An 18,331-nucleotide genomic window follows, 5' to 3' on the forward strand; every position below is an offset into this window, starting at 1 on the left:
CTAATATCCAACCTAAACCTCCCCTGGCACAGCTTAAGACCATGCCCTCTTGTCCTACTGCTGGTTGCCTGGGAGAAGAGACCAACGCCCACCTGGCTACAACCTCCTGGAGTATTATCTGTGAAAATATTCCAGGCTGAGATCTTCAGTTCGCCAGGCAGAAAAGGCCTGAATCTGAAATCAAAGTTTTACTGCTGATTTAAATAAAATGCTGGGGAGGTTTCATTAAGTTTAACTCTTTACTGTTTCTCCTGCAAAGCAGATCACTAAGTAGTCCAGAAGATGATGCATATTTGATTACGTTTACTGTTCTTGTGTCAGTCTGGGCAAGCACTCACATGAGAAAAACACATGTACTCTGTGGCTTAAGTATTCTTAAGCCTAATCTCCCAATTTTTCATCTTCATTAGATTTTGGTAATCCAAAACTGTAAATGGATTAGATTTCTTGAAAAACTGTTTCCGAACAACAAAATATAAAATACAAAAAATCTCAAAAAGTTGAGAACTGCGCCCACTTCGGATTATGACATTTCTTTCCTGAAGACAATGAAACTTTAGTACTTACAATCTTCTGAGTGCACTTCTAACCAATGTACGTATTGCAGAGAACAGCACTGTTTCAGGTCACTTTATTTAAATTCTTTTGTGTCTAGGGAAAATTTTTGAAAATACTTGTGGAAGAGAAAAGGGATGTAAGATCAGAAAGGTTAGGTAGTGGTGTGCTTTATCTAATATTCTATTTACAGTAGAGGTCACTGCCAATTTGATGTTCATTGCAGAAAGAAATCCTGCAGTAGAAAATAATGGAATATATTCTCATGCTATTAAAATCTAGCTTGTGAAAATTAGCTTTGAAATCTGAGTCTTATATATCATATTAGATTTTTTGGGTTTACTTGTGTTACTTGATGTTCTTGTTACCCCAATGAAGTTCCTATCTGTTGAATACAGCTTCAATTACATTCTTCAGAAATGAATTCACACAGTGTGTAATTACACAGTTGAAAAAATCTATTTCCTTTTTCAGTTATAAATGCATTATCTTTTGACTAAACGGATGTTTCCTTGTTTATATCTGATGAGAAGAGGCAATTCTATTAGTTCTATCCACCTTCCCAGTTTTTTCCTGTGTACGTTCATTCCACTTCCTCATACTTATGTCTGGTTTAAAGTACAGTATTAATCTATCTTCATAACAGTATTTTTCCATGTCTAAGAGTCTTTGTCATCAGTTCTGGCCTTCTTCTATTTTTGCTATGTCACCCCTGGGGACATAAAACCTCTATAATAAATCGTAATGACAAAGTATAAATTAATTTAGCATGCATTTGCACGCAATAATCTGCTTCCTCTAAGACTCTTCGTATTTCTTGAGCTGACTTACAGTTTATTCAACCAGCTGCCAATTTTTTTAATAAATGTATTTTCAAAAGTATTTTGCTTTTGTGTCTCACACATTTTCTTCTGACCAAAGGTCACATTGAATACCTTACATGCCAAGCCACAAAGCTTTCCTATACATGTTAGTATTTCAAATCAAATTGATTCTGTTAGAGTAAGAATGGAGTTTGGTTACAGACAGAAGATTTCCTTACACTTATAGGGGTGGACCTCACCTTTCTATTGGTAAGGTTTAAAATAGTCATACAAAAGTTAAGTGGCTTGTAAAACAGCTATATTTTACATTGTGTTTTAAGTAGGAATTACACTTAAGTTCCAAGAAAGTAGTATGCAACCTTCTTCAAATTGCTCTAGAACAGATTTTCTCTAGTAAATGTGACTTACACACATGTGTATATATATAAATGAAATAAAAGTATTTCATTTGAATGAGCTTGGACATTGTGATGACTTGCAGAACTCATGTCATTCAGAATTCATATTCATAAAATATATATTACATATGTTTTAGCTTAAAGTTTGCTAGGGAACTGCTCAGAAGTATGGGGGGAAACATGAAGAAGAAAGTCTTGATGTCCCTGGACTCTGTCATTACTAGTTGCTTAACCTTCCTCCCCTTTTGCAGTTCAGAAGATACAGCCCTTGTGTTGCTTATTCTTGTGAACTTTGATATGGCTATAGCTAGATGTCCACAGGAAACACCCAAGAAAGTTAAGATAAAGAGACAAAACCACACAGTATTTCTCCCCACCAATTAGAAACGGAGAATAACTGAGATTAGACATCTAGGCATTTAACATTTCATGAGATAAACACCAGACTGGGACTCTGGCACTATCAGTGTTTGGAAAGTGAAAACCACTTGGGGGTAGAAATGAAGAAAGGATATGTGGATACTATGGCACCTATGGTATGTTCTGGCACAGTGCTATAAAGACAGTTTTTACCATAACATGGCTAGCAATGGACCATGGCAGGAGGAGAAGGATGTCTCTCTAATGCTCGTGGTGCTAACACTGCTGCGAAGGGGTGAACCTCGCCTGGCTGGCAATGGTCTCCAACAGCTTGGTTACTCTCAGTACCAAGTGCACCTAAGAAGGTTGCCAATGGTTGCATCAGTGGTGGGTGTGTGATCTCCAGCCCAAAGCGAGTTTCATTTTGCTTATTAGAGCAGCAGTACTGCAGCTGTGTTCAGGCAGTCATAGCAAGGTTGGTCTGTCAGGGAAGAGTGACAGACACCTTGCATGAGATACTGACTGTGGCACAGATGAGTGAGAGATGCCATGAACAGCAACAGGGATTTGAAAGGCAAATGCTGAGAGCTGTTGGGATAGATCTGGTACCTGAAATCATTGCCCAGAGAAGGTTAATGAAGCTGGTGGAGGGTCTGGAGCACAAATCTTATGAGGAGCAGCTGAGGGAGCTGGTGTTGTTTAGCTTGGGGAAGAAAAGGCTCAGGGGTGACCTTACTGCTCTCTACAACTACATTAAAGGAGGCTGTAGCCAGGCAGGGGTCAGCCGCTCCTTGCAGGCAGCTAGCAACAGGACAAGAAGACACAGTCTTAAGCTGCACCAGGGGAGGTTTAGGTTGGACATTAGGAAGAATTTCTTCACAGAAAGCGTGATTACATATTGAAATGGGCTTCCCAGGGAGGTGGTGGACTCACCGTCCCTGGAGATGTTTAAGGAAAGACTGGATGTGGCACTCAGTGTCATGGTCTAGTTGACAGTGTGGTGTTTAGTCATAGGTCGGACTTGATGATCTCAGAGGTCTTTTCCAATCTAATTGATTGTGTGTGATTATGTGTGTACCTGAAAGCATGGCCACATCCAAAGGTCCTGCAGCCTGGAGTCACTAAAGTATGCTAAAGTCACTAAGTGTCATGGAGTTACTTGGTATCATCTCTGTACTGCCCTTTACCTTTCCCATTTTTGCTCTCTGTCTCCTGAGTCTGGTTTAGTCCAGCAAAAGAACTCCACCCTTTTCTTTCCTGGGTGAGAGCCTGGAGTAAAAGAGCAAAGGAGAAACAAGTTTTTCAGTAGCATAATGCTTTGCCAGGTCATGAAGTGGCTGCTAAAGCCGTGTTGTCTGGCTTTACTTTCCAAACAGCTCAGTCTTCCACGGCAGTCAGAGACAAAGGCTGCATTTTCTGTTACTTCACTCAATCTTTTTTTCCTCCAGCTCTGTTTGTGCTCCCTTAAGGGAGACGGGATCAGAGTTCAGAAGTAGAATCATCAATTTTTCCTCATAATGATATTTATAAAGATGTTCATAACATTTTAAATACTATGCAAGAAGCTTCTCAAACAGGGTTTCAGAGCCTTCCCCTGCATATAGCTTAGGGATACATGACAATGTAGTTACTTAGAGGAAGAAGCTTTGTATTTAAGTGTTGTGTGCTCTTCTTCACCCTAGGCAGATCCAGTCAGCGGATGTCCGTTTCTGAATCTGGAAAAAAAATTCTTTTGATTAGATGAATATAATTAATTTTAAAAGGAAATAATAAATTTGTAAGCCCAAAGTCTGTAGAACAGATCAGCAGAAAATAACACTCTTCTCTAAAGAACAAGAGATAGTGCTCAGCCATGCCCTGGGGTCTTGAAGACCAACAGAAAATCTGAACTGAGATTCTCACCTCTCTGAAGTCAACTGGACTGATTTTCAGTGACCGAAGTAAAGCCAGGATTTCACACCAAAGTTCAAGATCTTAGGAGAAAACCTAAGGGGGGGGAAAAATCAAAATTAATATAAATAAAAAAGACCAAAGGCATGTAGTTAATTTTGTGTGTATTGGGAATGCTTTGTGGATTTCTTAATGAGACTAAAACTGAGCAGAATCATAAGTATTTGTGGGATTTAAGCCTAATGGTAGAGCTGGTGTTTCAGATAATCATAAGAAAATAGCATAAAGAAGGCATTGGATTAAAATGGTAGGGTCGCATAGTGAATAATAACTTATTTGACCTTTTCAAGGTTTAAATACAGAACTCAAATCAAATAAATGGGTCGGTTACTAATTAGAGTTGCCCAAATGTGGCAAAGTAAATTAGATTATTTTTGTTTATACATTTGAAGGAATGAGAGGTTAAAGAACTAGTTACAAAACTGACTTGGTCTTCTAGGGGAAACCCATGCTAAACTTGATCTGTCTTTGAGAATGTTTTTTGTCTCCTACCCTCTTGAGATTTGGTTAATATTAATGCAAGACGTGAAAGGAAATTCAGTGCTTCACATTTTAGTAGCTTTTAGTCTTGCAAGAGAAGGGATAGATAAATGAGATAAAGAAGATTTTGTTTGAAAACTTATTGCAAAACTAAAGGCTTTTACAGTCCTCCAAACACTTGGGCACTTGCTTTATGCACATTGATATAATTTTGTGAAGCTCATTTTCAAGAGAGAGGGTTAAAATTGCACTGGTGTGAATTCCATGATTTCAGGTTCAAGTGAATGTGTCTTTTGTGCAGTTAGCTAATAAATTATAGTTAGCTACACAGCATTCCTAAGTCATTACAGAAATCCTCAATCAATACAAAAGTGAGTTTGTAGTTAAAACCATGATGCCTCTGAAGTTAGCGATTATAGATAAGGACGTTTTATGACAGAAAAACTATTTTTTTCATTGATTTGCAAATCTCCACTCTGTGGGTGTCCACATGCTGGAAGTGAAAGGCAGCAGACAGCACATGGACCAGCTGGCCCGAAGGAGCTGCTGTTCCAGCCCCGGGGTGAGCCTTTTTCCGGTTAAGCAGGTAGGAGCACATTGCAGCCAAAACCACCCTCAGTAAGGCATTGCTGCTGCCAGGCCCTGAGGAGATCAGGCAGTCAAAGCAAGACTTGCAAGTCTGTCATGAGGGGTCCTTGAGGGTTATGGCCTTTCACTAGTGAAATCACAGCAATGTTAATCAAGCAGAACAACAAAAAATTGTGTTTCCCAGTTCTTTGGACATCTGACCCTAAATCATTGATCATAATAATAGATAAAGGATGGGGATTTTAGTGGAAAGTATCCTAGCACATCTGTCTGAAAACTAAGAACTGACGAACATAGCAGTAGGTGCATAGGGCACTAAATCTGGATCATTCAGCCGTAAAACTGGGAGCTCCTAGTACTCAATGGACTCCACCAGGCTTTTCCACCCTGGCTGCAGGGCTCTGCTGGACAAGGGAAGAAGGCATGTGGTCCAGGCTGCGGGGTATGGCTGTGGAGCCTGCCCTTCCTGAGAGACACCCCGGGAGACTCGTGGGGGTTCGCTGGTCGTTACACTGGTGGGTACATGGGTGGGCAAACCGGCAGGTACCCTGCCAGGTACCCGGTGGGTAAACTGGCAGGTACGTGAACAGGTAAACTGGCAGGTAGAAGGGCAGGTACATTGGCGGGTACACGGGTGAGTAAACTGGCAGGTACACGGGCGGGTACACGGGTGGGTACGGCAGGACCATACCCAGTGATGTTGGGCCATCTATGGCGCTTTGCGGGTGCCCTTACCCCCAGAACCCAGATAGGTCCGATTTCACCTCAAAGTGCCCGGCGTTGCCCTGACGAACACCCTGCGGCCCCCGCTGCTCGGGCAGCGCCATCCGCACCCTCCACAACACCCGCCGGAGCTAGGACGGTCCTTATCCCCGGGACCCCCTGCCGTGCCTGCGGGAGGCTGCGGGGCGAGGGCACGGCTGCGGGGCCAGGGCGTGGGTTCCGCCGGCGGGCCCGGTGCGGTTGCCGCGGTGATGACGGGCAGCCGCCCCTGCCCGTGCCCCCGCCCCGCAAACATGGCAGCGGCGGCGGCGGCCCCGGCGGGGAGCGGCGGCAGGTGAGGAGCGGCGTGGCGGGGAGGGGACACGGCGCCCCGGCCCGGCCCGGCCCGGCCCTGCCCCGCCGCGGACGGACTGTCCGCGCTCCCGGCTCCATCGGCAGGCCGGCGGTGAGGGGCGGGCTCCCGGCGCCGCCAGCAGCTCCTCCCTCCTCCCGGCCCGGGAGCCCCCGGCGGGGTGACAGCCCTGCCGAGCGCAGCCGCCCCGGCCGGGGCTGCGGAGGCAGCGCCGCTCCCCCTCGGCCCGCTCGCTGCCGGGACCAGCGGGGCGGGAGCCGCCGCCCCCGTGCCCGCCATGTGGAAGCTCAACAAGAGCAGCAAAGTTCTGCTGGACGACTCGCCCGAGGAGGAGGAGACGCATCCCCGCGGGCCGCCGCCCGCCGCCGCCGCCGCCTTCGCGGCCCCCCAGGTAGGAGCGCGGAGCCCGGCTCGGAGGGGTCGGGAGGCTCGGCCCCGCTCCCGCTGCCCTCCTCTCCGGCGGCATGAGTAATCACTTTTCCCACTTTGGATGTGCCGGCAGCCTGGCCCTGGTCGAGCTGGGGGTGTTTGCGCGGATCGTGCGACTGTCACCCGATTTTTGGGGTGCTGAGTGGCCTATCCACCTCTGTTTCCTTCCAGCAGCCGGCCTCCGGCACTGCTGGGACTTGCTGTCCTTCATTCCAGTGGCTTCATACCACAGGGTGCTTTCTCTCCCGGCCCTAGCCAGGGGTACTGCAACCCATCTGTAAAGCATAATACATTAAACAGGGATGTTTAAGAACATACCTTCATTTTCGCGTTTGTGTAGAGCACTGATATTTTGGCACGATTGCTTTTTTCCTATGGTTTCAGTAATAGTAGCTGGCTATCCTTAATCAGCCGCAATGTTGTTTGAAAGCTTTCATTGTTAAATAATGAGTTAAATACCAAGTGACCTTCTAAAAGTATTGGTCGCCTAACAAATACAACCTGAAAGGAAGGGTATCCGTTGAATATCAGGCAAAACAACTGAAAAAATGTTTGTTGACTTGCTTTCAAAAACTTGGTAGCAATTAGGCATCCGTCCAGCTCAGAAGCCTGTTACGCTGCGTGGTACAGCTTTGTTGCTGAACTGATCTTCTGTTGCCACAGATTATCTTTAGATGTTGTATGAGAGGTTGCAGGACACCTGCATATCTGAAGTAAGCAGTTGCCCGGGGTTGCAAACTAGTGAGGTTTCTATTCAAAGGAAGGTGCAAAAGCCCACTCAACTTCCCACCCCATGTTTGTCTTGCTTGGCTTGCTGGAAGAGCTGGAGTGTGTTTGGGTAAACTACTCTCTGCTTGAGTTCCTGGTTGACAAGTGCTATGGGTTGTCAACATGTGTGGCTACTACTGAAGAGCAGCCTCTCCCAGTCACAGCAGTTATTCTCTCTGTCTTCCAGTAGCCAAAATCACCAGTTTAGTCTTGCCTTGCCTTTTCCTCTGCACTGTAAACAGAAGAGCCCTAGCTCTTGCTACTAGTTTGATAGCAGCTGTGAAGATTCATATGGATGAATAGCATCTTCTCCTGTGGGAGAACAGTCAGTCATTTTGGAGACCCCCTTTGTGGGAGGAAGGGGGATTGTGGGGTTGGAGGCAACCTGAAGTATCTCTCACAACCTATCATGCAACACATAACCTCTCCCTCCTACAGATCCTATCCTCAGGTGCTTGGAAACGTCCATTGTTTTCCTTAAGCTGATAGCTTGTGCTGTTGTAGCCCTCCTAGACTTGCTTAGCTCCTGAAAATCTTCCTCAAACACCAAAGGTCACTGAAAGCTTCCAGTAAATCTGACTGACTCTTAACTACTTCTCTTCTTTACCACAAATGCTCCAAGCCCCCTTTTAGACTCTTGACTGTAGCCTCCCAGTCAGAAGATGATTCTTCAGCCTTCTGTCCAGACAATTCTCTCAGTCCTCTACCTAGCAACAGAGGCTGGAGTTTGTTTTTTTACTGGTTTTGGAGTTTTTTTGTTTGTGGGTTTTGTTTTTTTTTTTGTCCAGTCCAATTGTCTTTTACTATCCTGGGCTTCTGTTCCTTTAGTAGCAATCTCAAGTTATAATGGTGATGATGACTTCTGGTGCAAATGGTTTGCATTTTCATCAATTTTAGGAAAAATCCTTTTCAAGTCCTAGGGGCGCTGGAATAAAAGAAGCTGATTTTGGTATTGGAGGTGGAAGATGAAAAATAAATTATTCTAAGCCACTAAATGAAATAGTCTTGAAAATCAAGGATTCAGTAAGGTTAGTGCAACTGTGGTGTAGCTTGGCCCAGAGAATGAAGACCATAAGCTGTTAGTTTTTTTACCTGTTAAAATCAAAATGTCTCGAAAGAAACACAACACTCCTCCCACAATATTTAACTGTATTTATTTTAGAGTTTATGTGCACTTTAAGGAAGGATAGACTGTATGGACAACTATTACCACTTGATTAACTTTGTAATTCTCATGATCAAGGCAGCTTCTAGATGAGCTCTAGGTACAATGTGTCTAAAACACGGCTTAGACAGGTGTCAAGGGGAAAGTGTGAGGTAACTAAATGCACTTGTTCAGCTTGTTGTAGCTGATCTGGTTTACGTGCCCTGCTTTTAGTGTTTGACATTTTTGATGTTTCATCAGAACCTGTTCTTTCTCCCAGTAATATGATTTCAAGGCACTGAAATCCAGTAATGTGTAGGGGGATTTGGTAGTGGTCTGCACTTGGCCCCTGCAGTGTCCTGATGTGCATCACCCAACTCCCTGACTTTGGAGGAGAGTAGCCCCATTGGAGCTTGGAGGAGTTCTGGGGACAGTCCTCGTGGTACCCTAGCTGTGCATGAGAATGTCAGTCTTCCTCAGCTCTGTTGCTGCGGTACGGCCTGCTGTGAGTGAAGGATTACCTTATCAAGAAGAAGAGAATCCAGGACTTCACTAATTTTTTTTTTCTTTAGGGCCAAAATCCAGATAATTAGTTTGAGTGCCTTTTAGTAAATTAAGAAACCCAGCAATAGATTTCATGCAACAGAAAGTTGACTGTTAGATTTCATTTCCTCTAGGTTCTTTTCTGATAAATCATTTGGTAAAAGAGAAGATGAACTGGCGTCATCATATTTTGACTTTGATTTATGACATCTTGTTTTTCCCAACAACTGTCTTTTGTCTTTATTTTCAGTTTTAATAAGCAAGTGACAAGAAAATCCTTAAGCTTCTACCATTCATGTTATAAATAAGGCTGAAACTTTTTACTTCAAAGACAAGAAATTGGTAGTCTCAACTATGTCATTAAAGCAGACCAGGTTGAAAGTATTCCAGTGTAATGAAATGTTGGTGCTGTATGTTGTTTCTTTAAAGCTGAGAAAGAGTGAAGGACTTCTCACTGTGCAACCTAAGAATTAGGACATTTCATTAGGAGACAGCAACAAAGAATTAGGCTACTATAAGTTAAAAGTAAATAAACAAAAAAAAAAACCTAACACAAAAAACCCCTTTGTTACTCTGGAGCAATTTTAATCATCCTATTTAGATATGGAAGCCTGATCTGGGCTTACTCAAGCAGACATTTGAATTTGTAGAAGTTCATAGTATTAAATAGGAAAGCTTAGTTTGATCTGTAAAGAGGAGTTTTGACAGTTCTGGTTTTGTGTTATATGGAGCGGTTTGATTTTGTTCCAGGGGAGAACAAAAACAAATTTTAGAACATGAAAATTGCAAGAGAGGGAACTGTCAGCCTCTGGCCACTTTTTAGCAAAAGTTTCTGCATATATTCAAGTACTTTGAATTGTTAACACTTATTTAAAATAGTAGGGTGTTTCCGGAGATAAGAAAGACAAGTAAATTTTGAAACAGTACTTGTGTAAATAAATGTGTGGATTATTGTATTCTTTATTTTTTTTAAACCGGACAGTTTTAGACTGAATCTTAGAAGTTAATTTTAATTTATACTTTGAGGCATAAGTATTTTTAATTTATGTGATGAAGGTGCTTTGTTCATTTACATTATAATTAATGCATTTAGGCAACTTAACATGCGTAAATAGTAAACACTTATAAAATGAAATTAATGTGCTTTTTATGTGTCTCTCTGAAAATATGCTAGAAATGTACATAGTGGTGCCAAACTTGCGTCCAGTTTGTAATATAATCATTATGTTTCAAACTGTAGTTGTATTTTTGGAAAGGGAAAAAATGCTGGGTTTTGACTTCTGGAAGGCGCTGTTTTGGCAGTTTTGCTAAGTTCTCTTTGATTCAGTCCTGCTGTCATCTAATCAGTGCTCAGAGATGTCAATGCTGTGTCAATATCACATGTAACTCTGACGTAAAATGGCACTCAGCTTCAAAACACATCTATATATTAGGGCAGTGGATGGGTATCAGGCTGGTCTGTATTATCTAATGCAACACTTATCTTTGATATGAAAATATTTCAGGACCTTAGCCTTGATCTGTTCTCTCTGATTGTATTTTTTGTTATGTTCAAAGAGAATATGTGCAAAAACATGTTTTATGCTGAATTTTGTTTAGACTTGCTCAGGATGTTTGGAAGTTGGGTATACAGAATTTGAGTTATATATTTTAATGAAGATGTTAAGGTCTTTGGTACGATTTTAATATGAGCTTTCATCTTGAAGTGAGTCAAACTCAGACAGGCCCTGCAGGAATGGGTGGGAGCTGAGCAGCATTTCTTACATTCTACTAATACGTAGAATAAGGGTATTTTTTAATTAAAAAAAATAATAAAGCAGTCAGTGCTAATCCAGCTAATGCCTTTCCTTCACTTTCTGGCCATTTCAGGCTAGAAGGTGTCTCAGGCTTTGCCTGCAGTAGTCTAATAATTCTGACATACATTCTCCTCTCTGCTAGCCTGTTTTTTTCTTTTCATTGAAGTTGTTCTTGTGACATTTCAGTGATATTTTTCCTGGCTAAAATCCATCACCTGTATTCTGTCATCATTCTTGAATGTTAGATTGTGGGACTGTCAGAAAAGACTTTCCTGAGCCTTTCCTTGGCCTGCCTTTCTTGCTTTTCCTCCTTCTTGTCACACACCGTCTTTCAGCAGCTTCTGGAGTGGGTCCTGTTTCCTTACAATCTTCCTGGAGCTCTATAGAGCAGGCAGTGCCTTTTGGGGCTTTAGGCTTTCTTTTTTTAAAATTCTTTTCTAAGGTGCTTCAAATTTTTATTTGTACTGTCATTTTTTACACAGTTGACTGGGATCAGATATGCTTCTCACTTCTTATCCCCTTTCTGTTGGCTTATTCTGACTCTTAGAAGTCCACAAAGCACATATTGTCTGGTTGGTGTCCTACTATAGATGCCATCAGTATGTATCTTTTTCTTTCAGTCAAGCCTATAAGGTGAAGGTTGTTGGTGACTTTTATCTATTGTGCAAAAGAGAATTTGTGTCCTGGACTTTACTGCTGTTTTCTCTATGAAGTCTACATCAAGTCTGCTTTTGTAGTATTTTTTTAAATTATTATTATTATTATTTTTCTTTCTGTCTAGACAGCTGAAATTCTTGTGCAGACCCTCACTTCCTATCCTGATGGTGATCACTTCCTCTGCAGCTTCTAATACCTATGCTGTGTTTTCCCATCTCCTAGTCCCTGCAAATCCCACTGGTGATATTAATGTTGTTGCTTATGGCATAAAGTTTAAGTTCTCCTCATCCTTCAGATTCACTTTCTTCAGCTGGCCTGTCTTTGTTTCAGGAAATTTACATTTAAGTCTCTGTCCTTGCTTTCAGGGTTTTTCTTAGTACAGGCCCTTCCTCTCCCCTGTTTTTCATTTTTATCACTTGTATCTTTCCTCAAGCCAGTTCGGCTTTACTGACTCTTATTGCCTCTGTTAGCCAGCAGCTGCCTTGTCTGTCTTCCTCCCCTCCTGCCTAACACAGAATTATCCCATTTCACCGATCCATAAAACCACTGTCATCTTCTCCTCTACATCATTGCTTGAGATCCACTTTCCCTTATTTATTTGTTGTATCTTCACGGAGCTTTGTGAGGTTTCTGGAGCCATACTCTCCTACTGGTGCTGAACTTCCTACCATCAATATGCAAACTAGAATATAACAGGTTTTGAGAAAGAATGAATCATTTTAATTATTTACTGGTAAAATAGGTTTATAATTTTCCCCCTCACTTTTATAGAAGCTATTTGCCAGATTGCGTGAGGACATCCATAACATAAGTGGAGTTACTAGAAGTTACTGAACACTTTACCAGGTGCACTATCTTTCAGTTCTGTCATCATCAGAGGTACATTTCTAACAAGTTTTGCCTCTGGCTCTTTGTGAGGAGCTCTAGGACAGGTCTGTGTTAACACCCCAAGGCTGATAAAAGCCATATGTCGAAAGGAAGCAATGCATGTGCTGGTGAACACTGTACCATAAAAGGATGCATTCACCCTGTTTTGCAGAAATTGAACTAGGATAATATGGCCATTACTCACGCAAGACATTTATTAAAGACATGTAATTTAATGGCAAACTCAATCACTGAATAAAAATTGTGTGTCAGCTACTGGCTTTTGAATTAGCATCTGTTGGTTTGTTTTCTGGATCATGAAAATCAAACATAAACTTTTACTGTGGCTAAGTTGTTAAAAATAATTGACGAATTTTTAGTCGGAAATTTCAGCAAAATTGAAAACTTCACTGACGTTTTTGAATTGCTGCAGAAATTGGATTAAAATTGATTATCTGACCTTCCTTGTTTCAGCTTTGACACTGATGGTATTTTGATCTTAATACAGCTGTTTTAATTTTGTGAAACATATTTGAAATATTTTAAATTAGGCAAAACTAAATTCTTAATGACATATAAGCTTTTCTAATATTTTCAAGGTGTTCACTCTTTAATATTCTTCCAAAAATATTTCAGAGAAGCAAAGTTTGAATAAGATGTGTTATAACCACTTACTACAGAGATGCACAGTAATCTGAACAATTAATAGAATAACCTTGTGTATTGATGTTAGAATAGAGAGAATAGGAATCTGGTGTTCCAATGTTTCTGTTTGTAATGCCAATAAAATGCAGAGCTACAGAAGTATTCTTATGTAAATACTTACATTCTGAGATTAATCTTCTCTGGTACCTTTGGCCATTTATATCAATTGACAGTAAAAGTATAGAAATAATTTAGATATTCTGTTGTAAAATGTAATGGAATGTGAAACAATAACTGAAGTCATTAAATGAAACAGAGTTTGTGAAAATGCTAAACAAGTTCTTAATAGCTGGATGCTGAAGAAAGGAGCATCATCTTTATTATTAATACTGAATAAATTAAAATTATTTGAAATATGGAAACCAGTTTTCCTATGCTTTCGCCTTCCAGTTGGTCTGGGGACTAATAGGTGGTTATGAAAGACTAGAAGATGGAAGTAGTTTTAAATATGTTTTATGGGTTGTCTTCTTTATATGAAGTAGTTACCCAGACTTTAAAGTAAGTGGAGTGAAATAAGTTTTTCTATAATTGGTCTGATGAATTATATTTTAAAAGCATATTTCCAGATTGGTGTTGTCTAGTAAATATATTCATAAAATAAAGTATAATTCTTTAACATACTTAGATTTTTACATTTTTGTTTTTTTTAATTTTCAGTTTTGCTGAACACTGTCAGAGGAGATTTGCAGGATAGGAATCACTGTAACTATTTAGTTACAGTGGCATATTAAATGATTTATTGTCATAATGTAGATGTTTTTTCTAAGTGTAGTGAGCACTCTGGAGTGGAAAAGTATTGTTTATAGAAGAGAAAAATGAATTTAAAATGCCAAATTACTCTCAAGCAAGACTTTAGAAATGCCTAGGTGAATACTTTTCCTTGGCGACATTAACAGGCAATTTTCAATTTATATCACCTGCCCAGATGGCTTGTTTGATTCACTCACTTGCCTTAGGGACATACAAATGGAAGATTGAGATCTAGCAGTAGATGAAATATGGGCAAGGCTGATCAAATTATCTTGATCTCAGTCTAGGCTATCTCTGCCAGAAAGGAGCAGAGGCAGTTCATGGTTCAGCACTGGGGGAACGTCTGAACACACAGCCACATGTCCGAGAAGAAAGCTGTGTATGACTGGGTAATGCAGCCTCTATTTGTTAAAATTGCAAGCCTTGTATTTCTTTAAAGGCATGTTTAGTTTTGTGTGGGTATTCAGGTACAGTTCAGCTTTATTTTTCAGCTGTGTTAAAGGAATATGTGTAGTTGTTTCAGTGCCCATTTACTTTTGATCACTGTTGCATCAATTTCCTGACACAAAGCATATATCCATCCACTGAATTTTTCCAGGTGTATGTTATAGGTGCAGCAAGGAAAATGAGGCCAAATACCACTGCTCTTCTGCTGATAACTTTCTTCTTACTTATGTTTGAGTGTATTTTGCTTTGGATTTTATTCAGTTCTAAACTCAGATAAGCAGAGTGACTTTCTTATTAATAATCAGCTTTAGTCTTGTTCGTTTCATTTTACACTATAATAGTAAGATCCTTCTCAAACCCAAGGAAATATTTTCTTTTGTTAGCTGTATTTTAAGATGGTGATCTCCTCTTCCCAATCTGTGCTGTTTCTGGTTAGGCTGTGTATATACAGTTGTTCAATTGTTTGGTTTGTAATCAGTGTTTTTGGAATCTTTCCAGCTTCAGAGGTTAACTTTCAGGTTTGTGATTTCCTGAGTGATTTTTTTAAACTAATTTTTTTTAACCTCCCCCTCTCCTATCACTAAATTATTTAATAGGGTTTGTGGCATACTGGAGATTATGTTAAATTCTTCTCTGGAACATATCTCTTGAGGTGTATCTCTTTGTTTTGGGATTTTTTTTCCACTTAAATGGTACTTCTGTGGTACATAATCTAATGCACACTCACAGGCATGATAATCTAGACTTTATATTATGCTCAGTCCTTGGTGAGGTGTGATGATAGGCAGAGGGGATTCAATAAGTCAGTAGAAGGGTGAGAATTTGCACCAAAAGGACCTACTCTGTTAACAGTATGTTGTTTACTCTTATCTGTGCTCAGCTCTGACAGTGAGTGTGTGTGTGTGTACCATAGGAAGGTTCTACAAATGGGTCGAGAAAATCAATAATCTACTGTTTTATGTGCTAGAGCAAAAGAAGGGCATACAGAGCGAGATGATGCTATTATTTGCCTTAACTCTTCAGTGTCCAGCATTCCTCATCTTGGCCTGAATTATGAAAGTGAATGATCTAAAGAGACTAATTAATTACTTTACCACAAAGGAAGCTGAGGGAAGTAGATTATGATTTTGATCTCTGTACAAAAAGGTTTGTGTGCAAGTTGAATTAGTCCCTTGAGTACCTTATGGTTTGCAGTATGTCCAACAAAAGGGCACTTGTTTCCTTGTGAAAACACACTGCACATACCAACCTTCCCCTGCCAGAACTGGAGGGCTATTCAAGTTGCTGATCAGCATTTCTCACTATCATTAGCATTTAGTCACCTATTAGTATCTAAATACTGTAATTGGGGTCTATGTTTTTCTTTTAAATTGAAGTAAAAAGTGAACTGTCATAACTCTAAACTGCCCAGATAAAATAGTTTATGAGCGTTCAGCATCAATGTGTGTTATGCAGCATGATAAAGAAAGCTCATCTTCACTCTTTACATGTAGTGGCACAGTAGATTGTCCTCTAAAGAAAACTTGAGAAAACAAATTGTAAGCTCTCTGATCTCAGAATGGTAATGCAAGTATAGAATATGTATCAGAAGAAGGGTGTACTAATGTGTATCACTTAAAAAATACAAATTATTCTGTGGGTAACAAGTGAAGATGGGTTGTATGTGGCTTCTCATCTTTTTTCCTCAGTTCTTCCCAGTGGTGGCACAGGTCCCCTCCCTCCCTCTGCTCTTTCCCTCTGTTTATTTTTTTTTTTTTTTTTTTTTTTTTTTTTTTATATACAACCCATTCCTACTGTACAGTGTGCAGGTCCCTCCCTGCAATGTGGGCCATGGATGGTTCTGAACTCCTATACTTGCTTCTCTTGCACTCTCTTCCCACCATGCAGCATTGGTCTCCCCTCTGGTTTTCATAAGGATGGATTTTCCACAAAACATTTTGAAATCTAGTTTGCTGGAGACTGCTGAACTCAAACATACAGGCTGCTTTCGATCAATCCATGAGATATATGGATGGACGTCACAACCACACTGCCATTGTCCAAATCTCCTTTCCTTCAGCGGTGTATCTTAAAAGAATGCTTTGGATACTTGTTAGGTCTTCCACCCCCAAAAATGTGTTTTAGAGATTAGATTCTCACCATTCTTTTTCTTGAGGGTTTCATATCTTTTAATCTTTGTATTTCATATCTTTAAATTTGGTGTTGTCCTCTAACTATCAGCCTCCTCTGCATGAGTATAGTTGCTGCAAACTTGTGTCTCATTCCGTATGAGATAGCACTCTGTATATCTGTGAGTTGTAACACTGTATTAACACAGCAACACAGTCCTAGCTGTCCCTCATTTAGAGAAGCAAATGCATCCTTTTGTCTACTACTTATTGTGAATTACATCGTTGGTTGCCAATGGTATTCACATTTTATTATGCTGACTCCTTGGCTCTATGAGGTGCTCGTTGCATCTCATCATTTTCCCCTAAAAACTTTCACTGTGAAAATGCCTTGCACCCTTGCTTCCTTGTGCTCAGGCTTGCTAGAGGGTGTATGCCTTCACACTTCTGTTTTTTCTCTTCTCTAGCAGAACATGATGTCTCTGTATGCACTCTCATATTTTTATTATCCTTCCTATGATACTTGGAGAGCTGGAAGAATTAAAATGAGAGGTTTTATTTCTTTGGAAGGTAGTAACAGTGTCCTGTTAGTTCTGGAGGTGGTATTGTTGGTTGTTGAAACTGGTAGCTCTGCCAGCCCTGGATGTCTGAAATAATTTTTTCTCTTACTGTATTTCCCCCTGGGGCTTTCCTAGTTCTTGTTAATTTTTTTTTCTTCTTGGGAAAAATTTGGGCAAATCAGCTGAGGTATTCTCTAGCTTGTACCGTGTCCAAGGAGAGATGCCATCATGTTAAGTCTAAGACCTCATCCGAAAGCTTGAGAGCTGGGAGTGCTGAGAGGAAACAGGTAGACTTCTGAAATGGTATGTGTGAGGCATTTCCATTTAAAATATTGCTAATGTTTTTCTTTAAAGGAGGGAAAAGAAAAACCCAAAAGGGGGGGAAGTAATTAAATTTAATTTGAGAGTACTAGACAAATCTTAACTTTGTAATTTTTTGGTATCCCATCTGCAATAATGTCCTCCTGTGTTAGACAGCCAACTGAAACCTGGAAATTAAATAACTTGTTGAGATCCACAGGAAGTAATAATCTCATTTTGAATGATAATATGAGTTGCTGACTTTGTGTTCTGCCCCAACAACTAAAGCTGGCTATCTACAACTTGCTCTATTCCAACACACAATTACTATTGAACTATAGCGTTATGGTCTTCATACTCAATTCTAGAAATGCTCCATCCTTGTCCCTTGTATAATATAATTTATTGCCTGTAAAGTAAATAGAAACAGTAGTATGCAAATAAATAAATAAATAAAAATGGCTGGGATTTGAAGCTGGTGTCTCAAAATGAAGCTGATACATCTGGGCCCCCACATGACTAGAAATACGTAGCACTTTTATGCTGGCTTTCTCACCTCTTTCTGATGCTGTTAGCAAAGTGAAGGAGGTCTTTGGTAATGTGGAGAAGCTGGGATACTGAGTGTTTTGGGTGTCTTGGGATATGTGTGTGTGAAGTTACCAAACCCAAAAACTAAGCTTATAGAGCAAAGAGCGTATCAACTCCTTAGCATTTACTTTAGTTGAAAAGGATTGATTTTTGAAACAGTGAGTGTCTGATGTAAGCAAAATATGGACCAAAGTGAACACTGGAGGTTATGTGAAACTGCCACTTTGAAGACACTTTCCATAAAAGATGTGTTCTGGTTTAATTCTGAGGGTTTTTTTGAAACTGGAGTTAAATATTTACAGTTATACACAGCTGTTCTGGTTTTGTACTTGTGACTGTTTGTATTTGGAGTCATATGTAGAGAAAAAAAAACGTAATAAATTTCTCATTAAAACACAGAGTAAGAAAATGAAAATTGCATATTTCCTGAATTCTATAT

General features: G+C 40.4%; 1 protein-coding gene across 2 annotated transcripts in view; it reads left to right on the forward strand.

Annotated features, from left to right (window-relative positions):
• Positions 1 to 6,507: 6,507 nt before the first annotated feature.
• Positions 6,508 to 18,331, forward strand: part of TDRP (testis development related protein) — a 29,118-nt gene continuing 17,294 nt past the window's right edge. For both annotated transcript variants that reach the window (XM_064650425.1, XM_064650426.1), the window contains exon 1: positions 6,508 to 6,621. In XM_064650425.1, coding sequence (XP_064506495.1) covers positions 6,508 to 6,621 — 114 coding nt within the window. The remainder of the gene's footprint in view (positions 6,622 to 18,331) is intronic.

Source organism: Pseudopipra pipra, chromosome 3 (genome assembly GCF_036250125.1).
Source record: "Pseudopipra pipra isolate bDixPip1 chromosome 3, bDixPip1.hap1, whole genome shotgun sequence".
In the NCBI taxonomy this organism is placed as follows: Eukaryota; Metazoa; Chordata; class Aves; order Passeriformes; family Pipridae; genus Pseudopipra; species Pseudopipra pipra.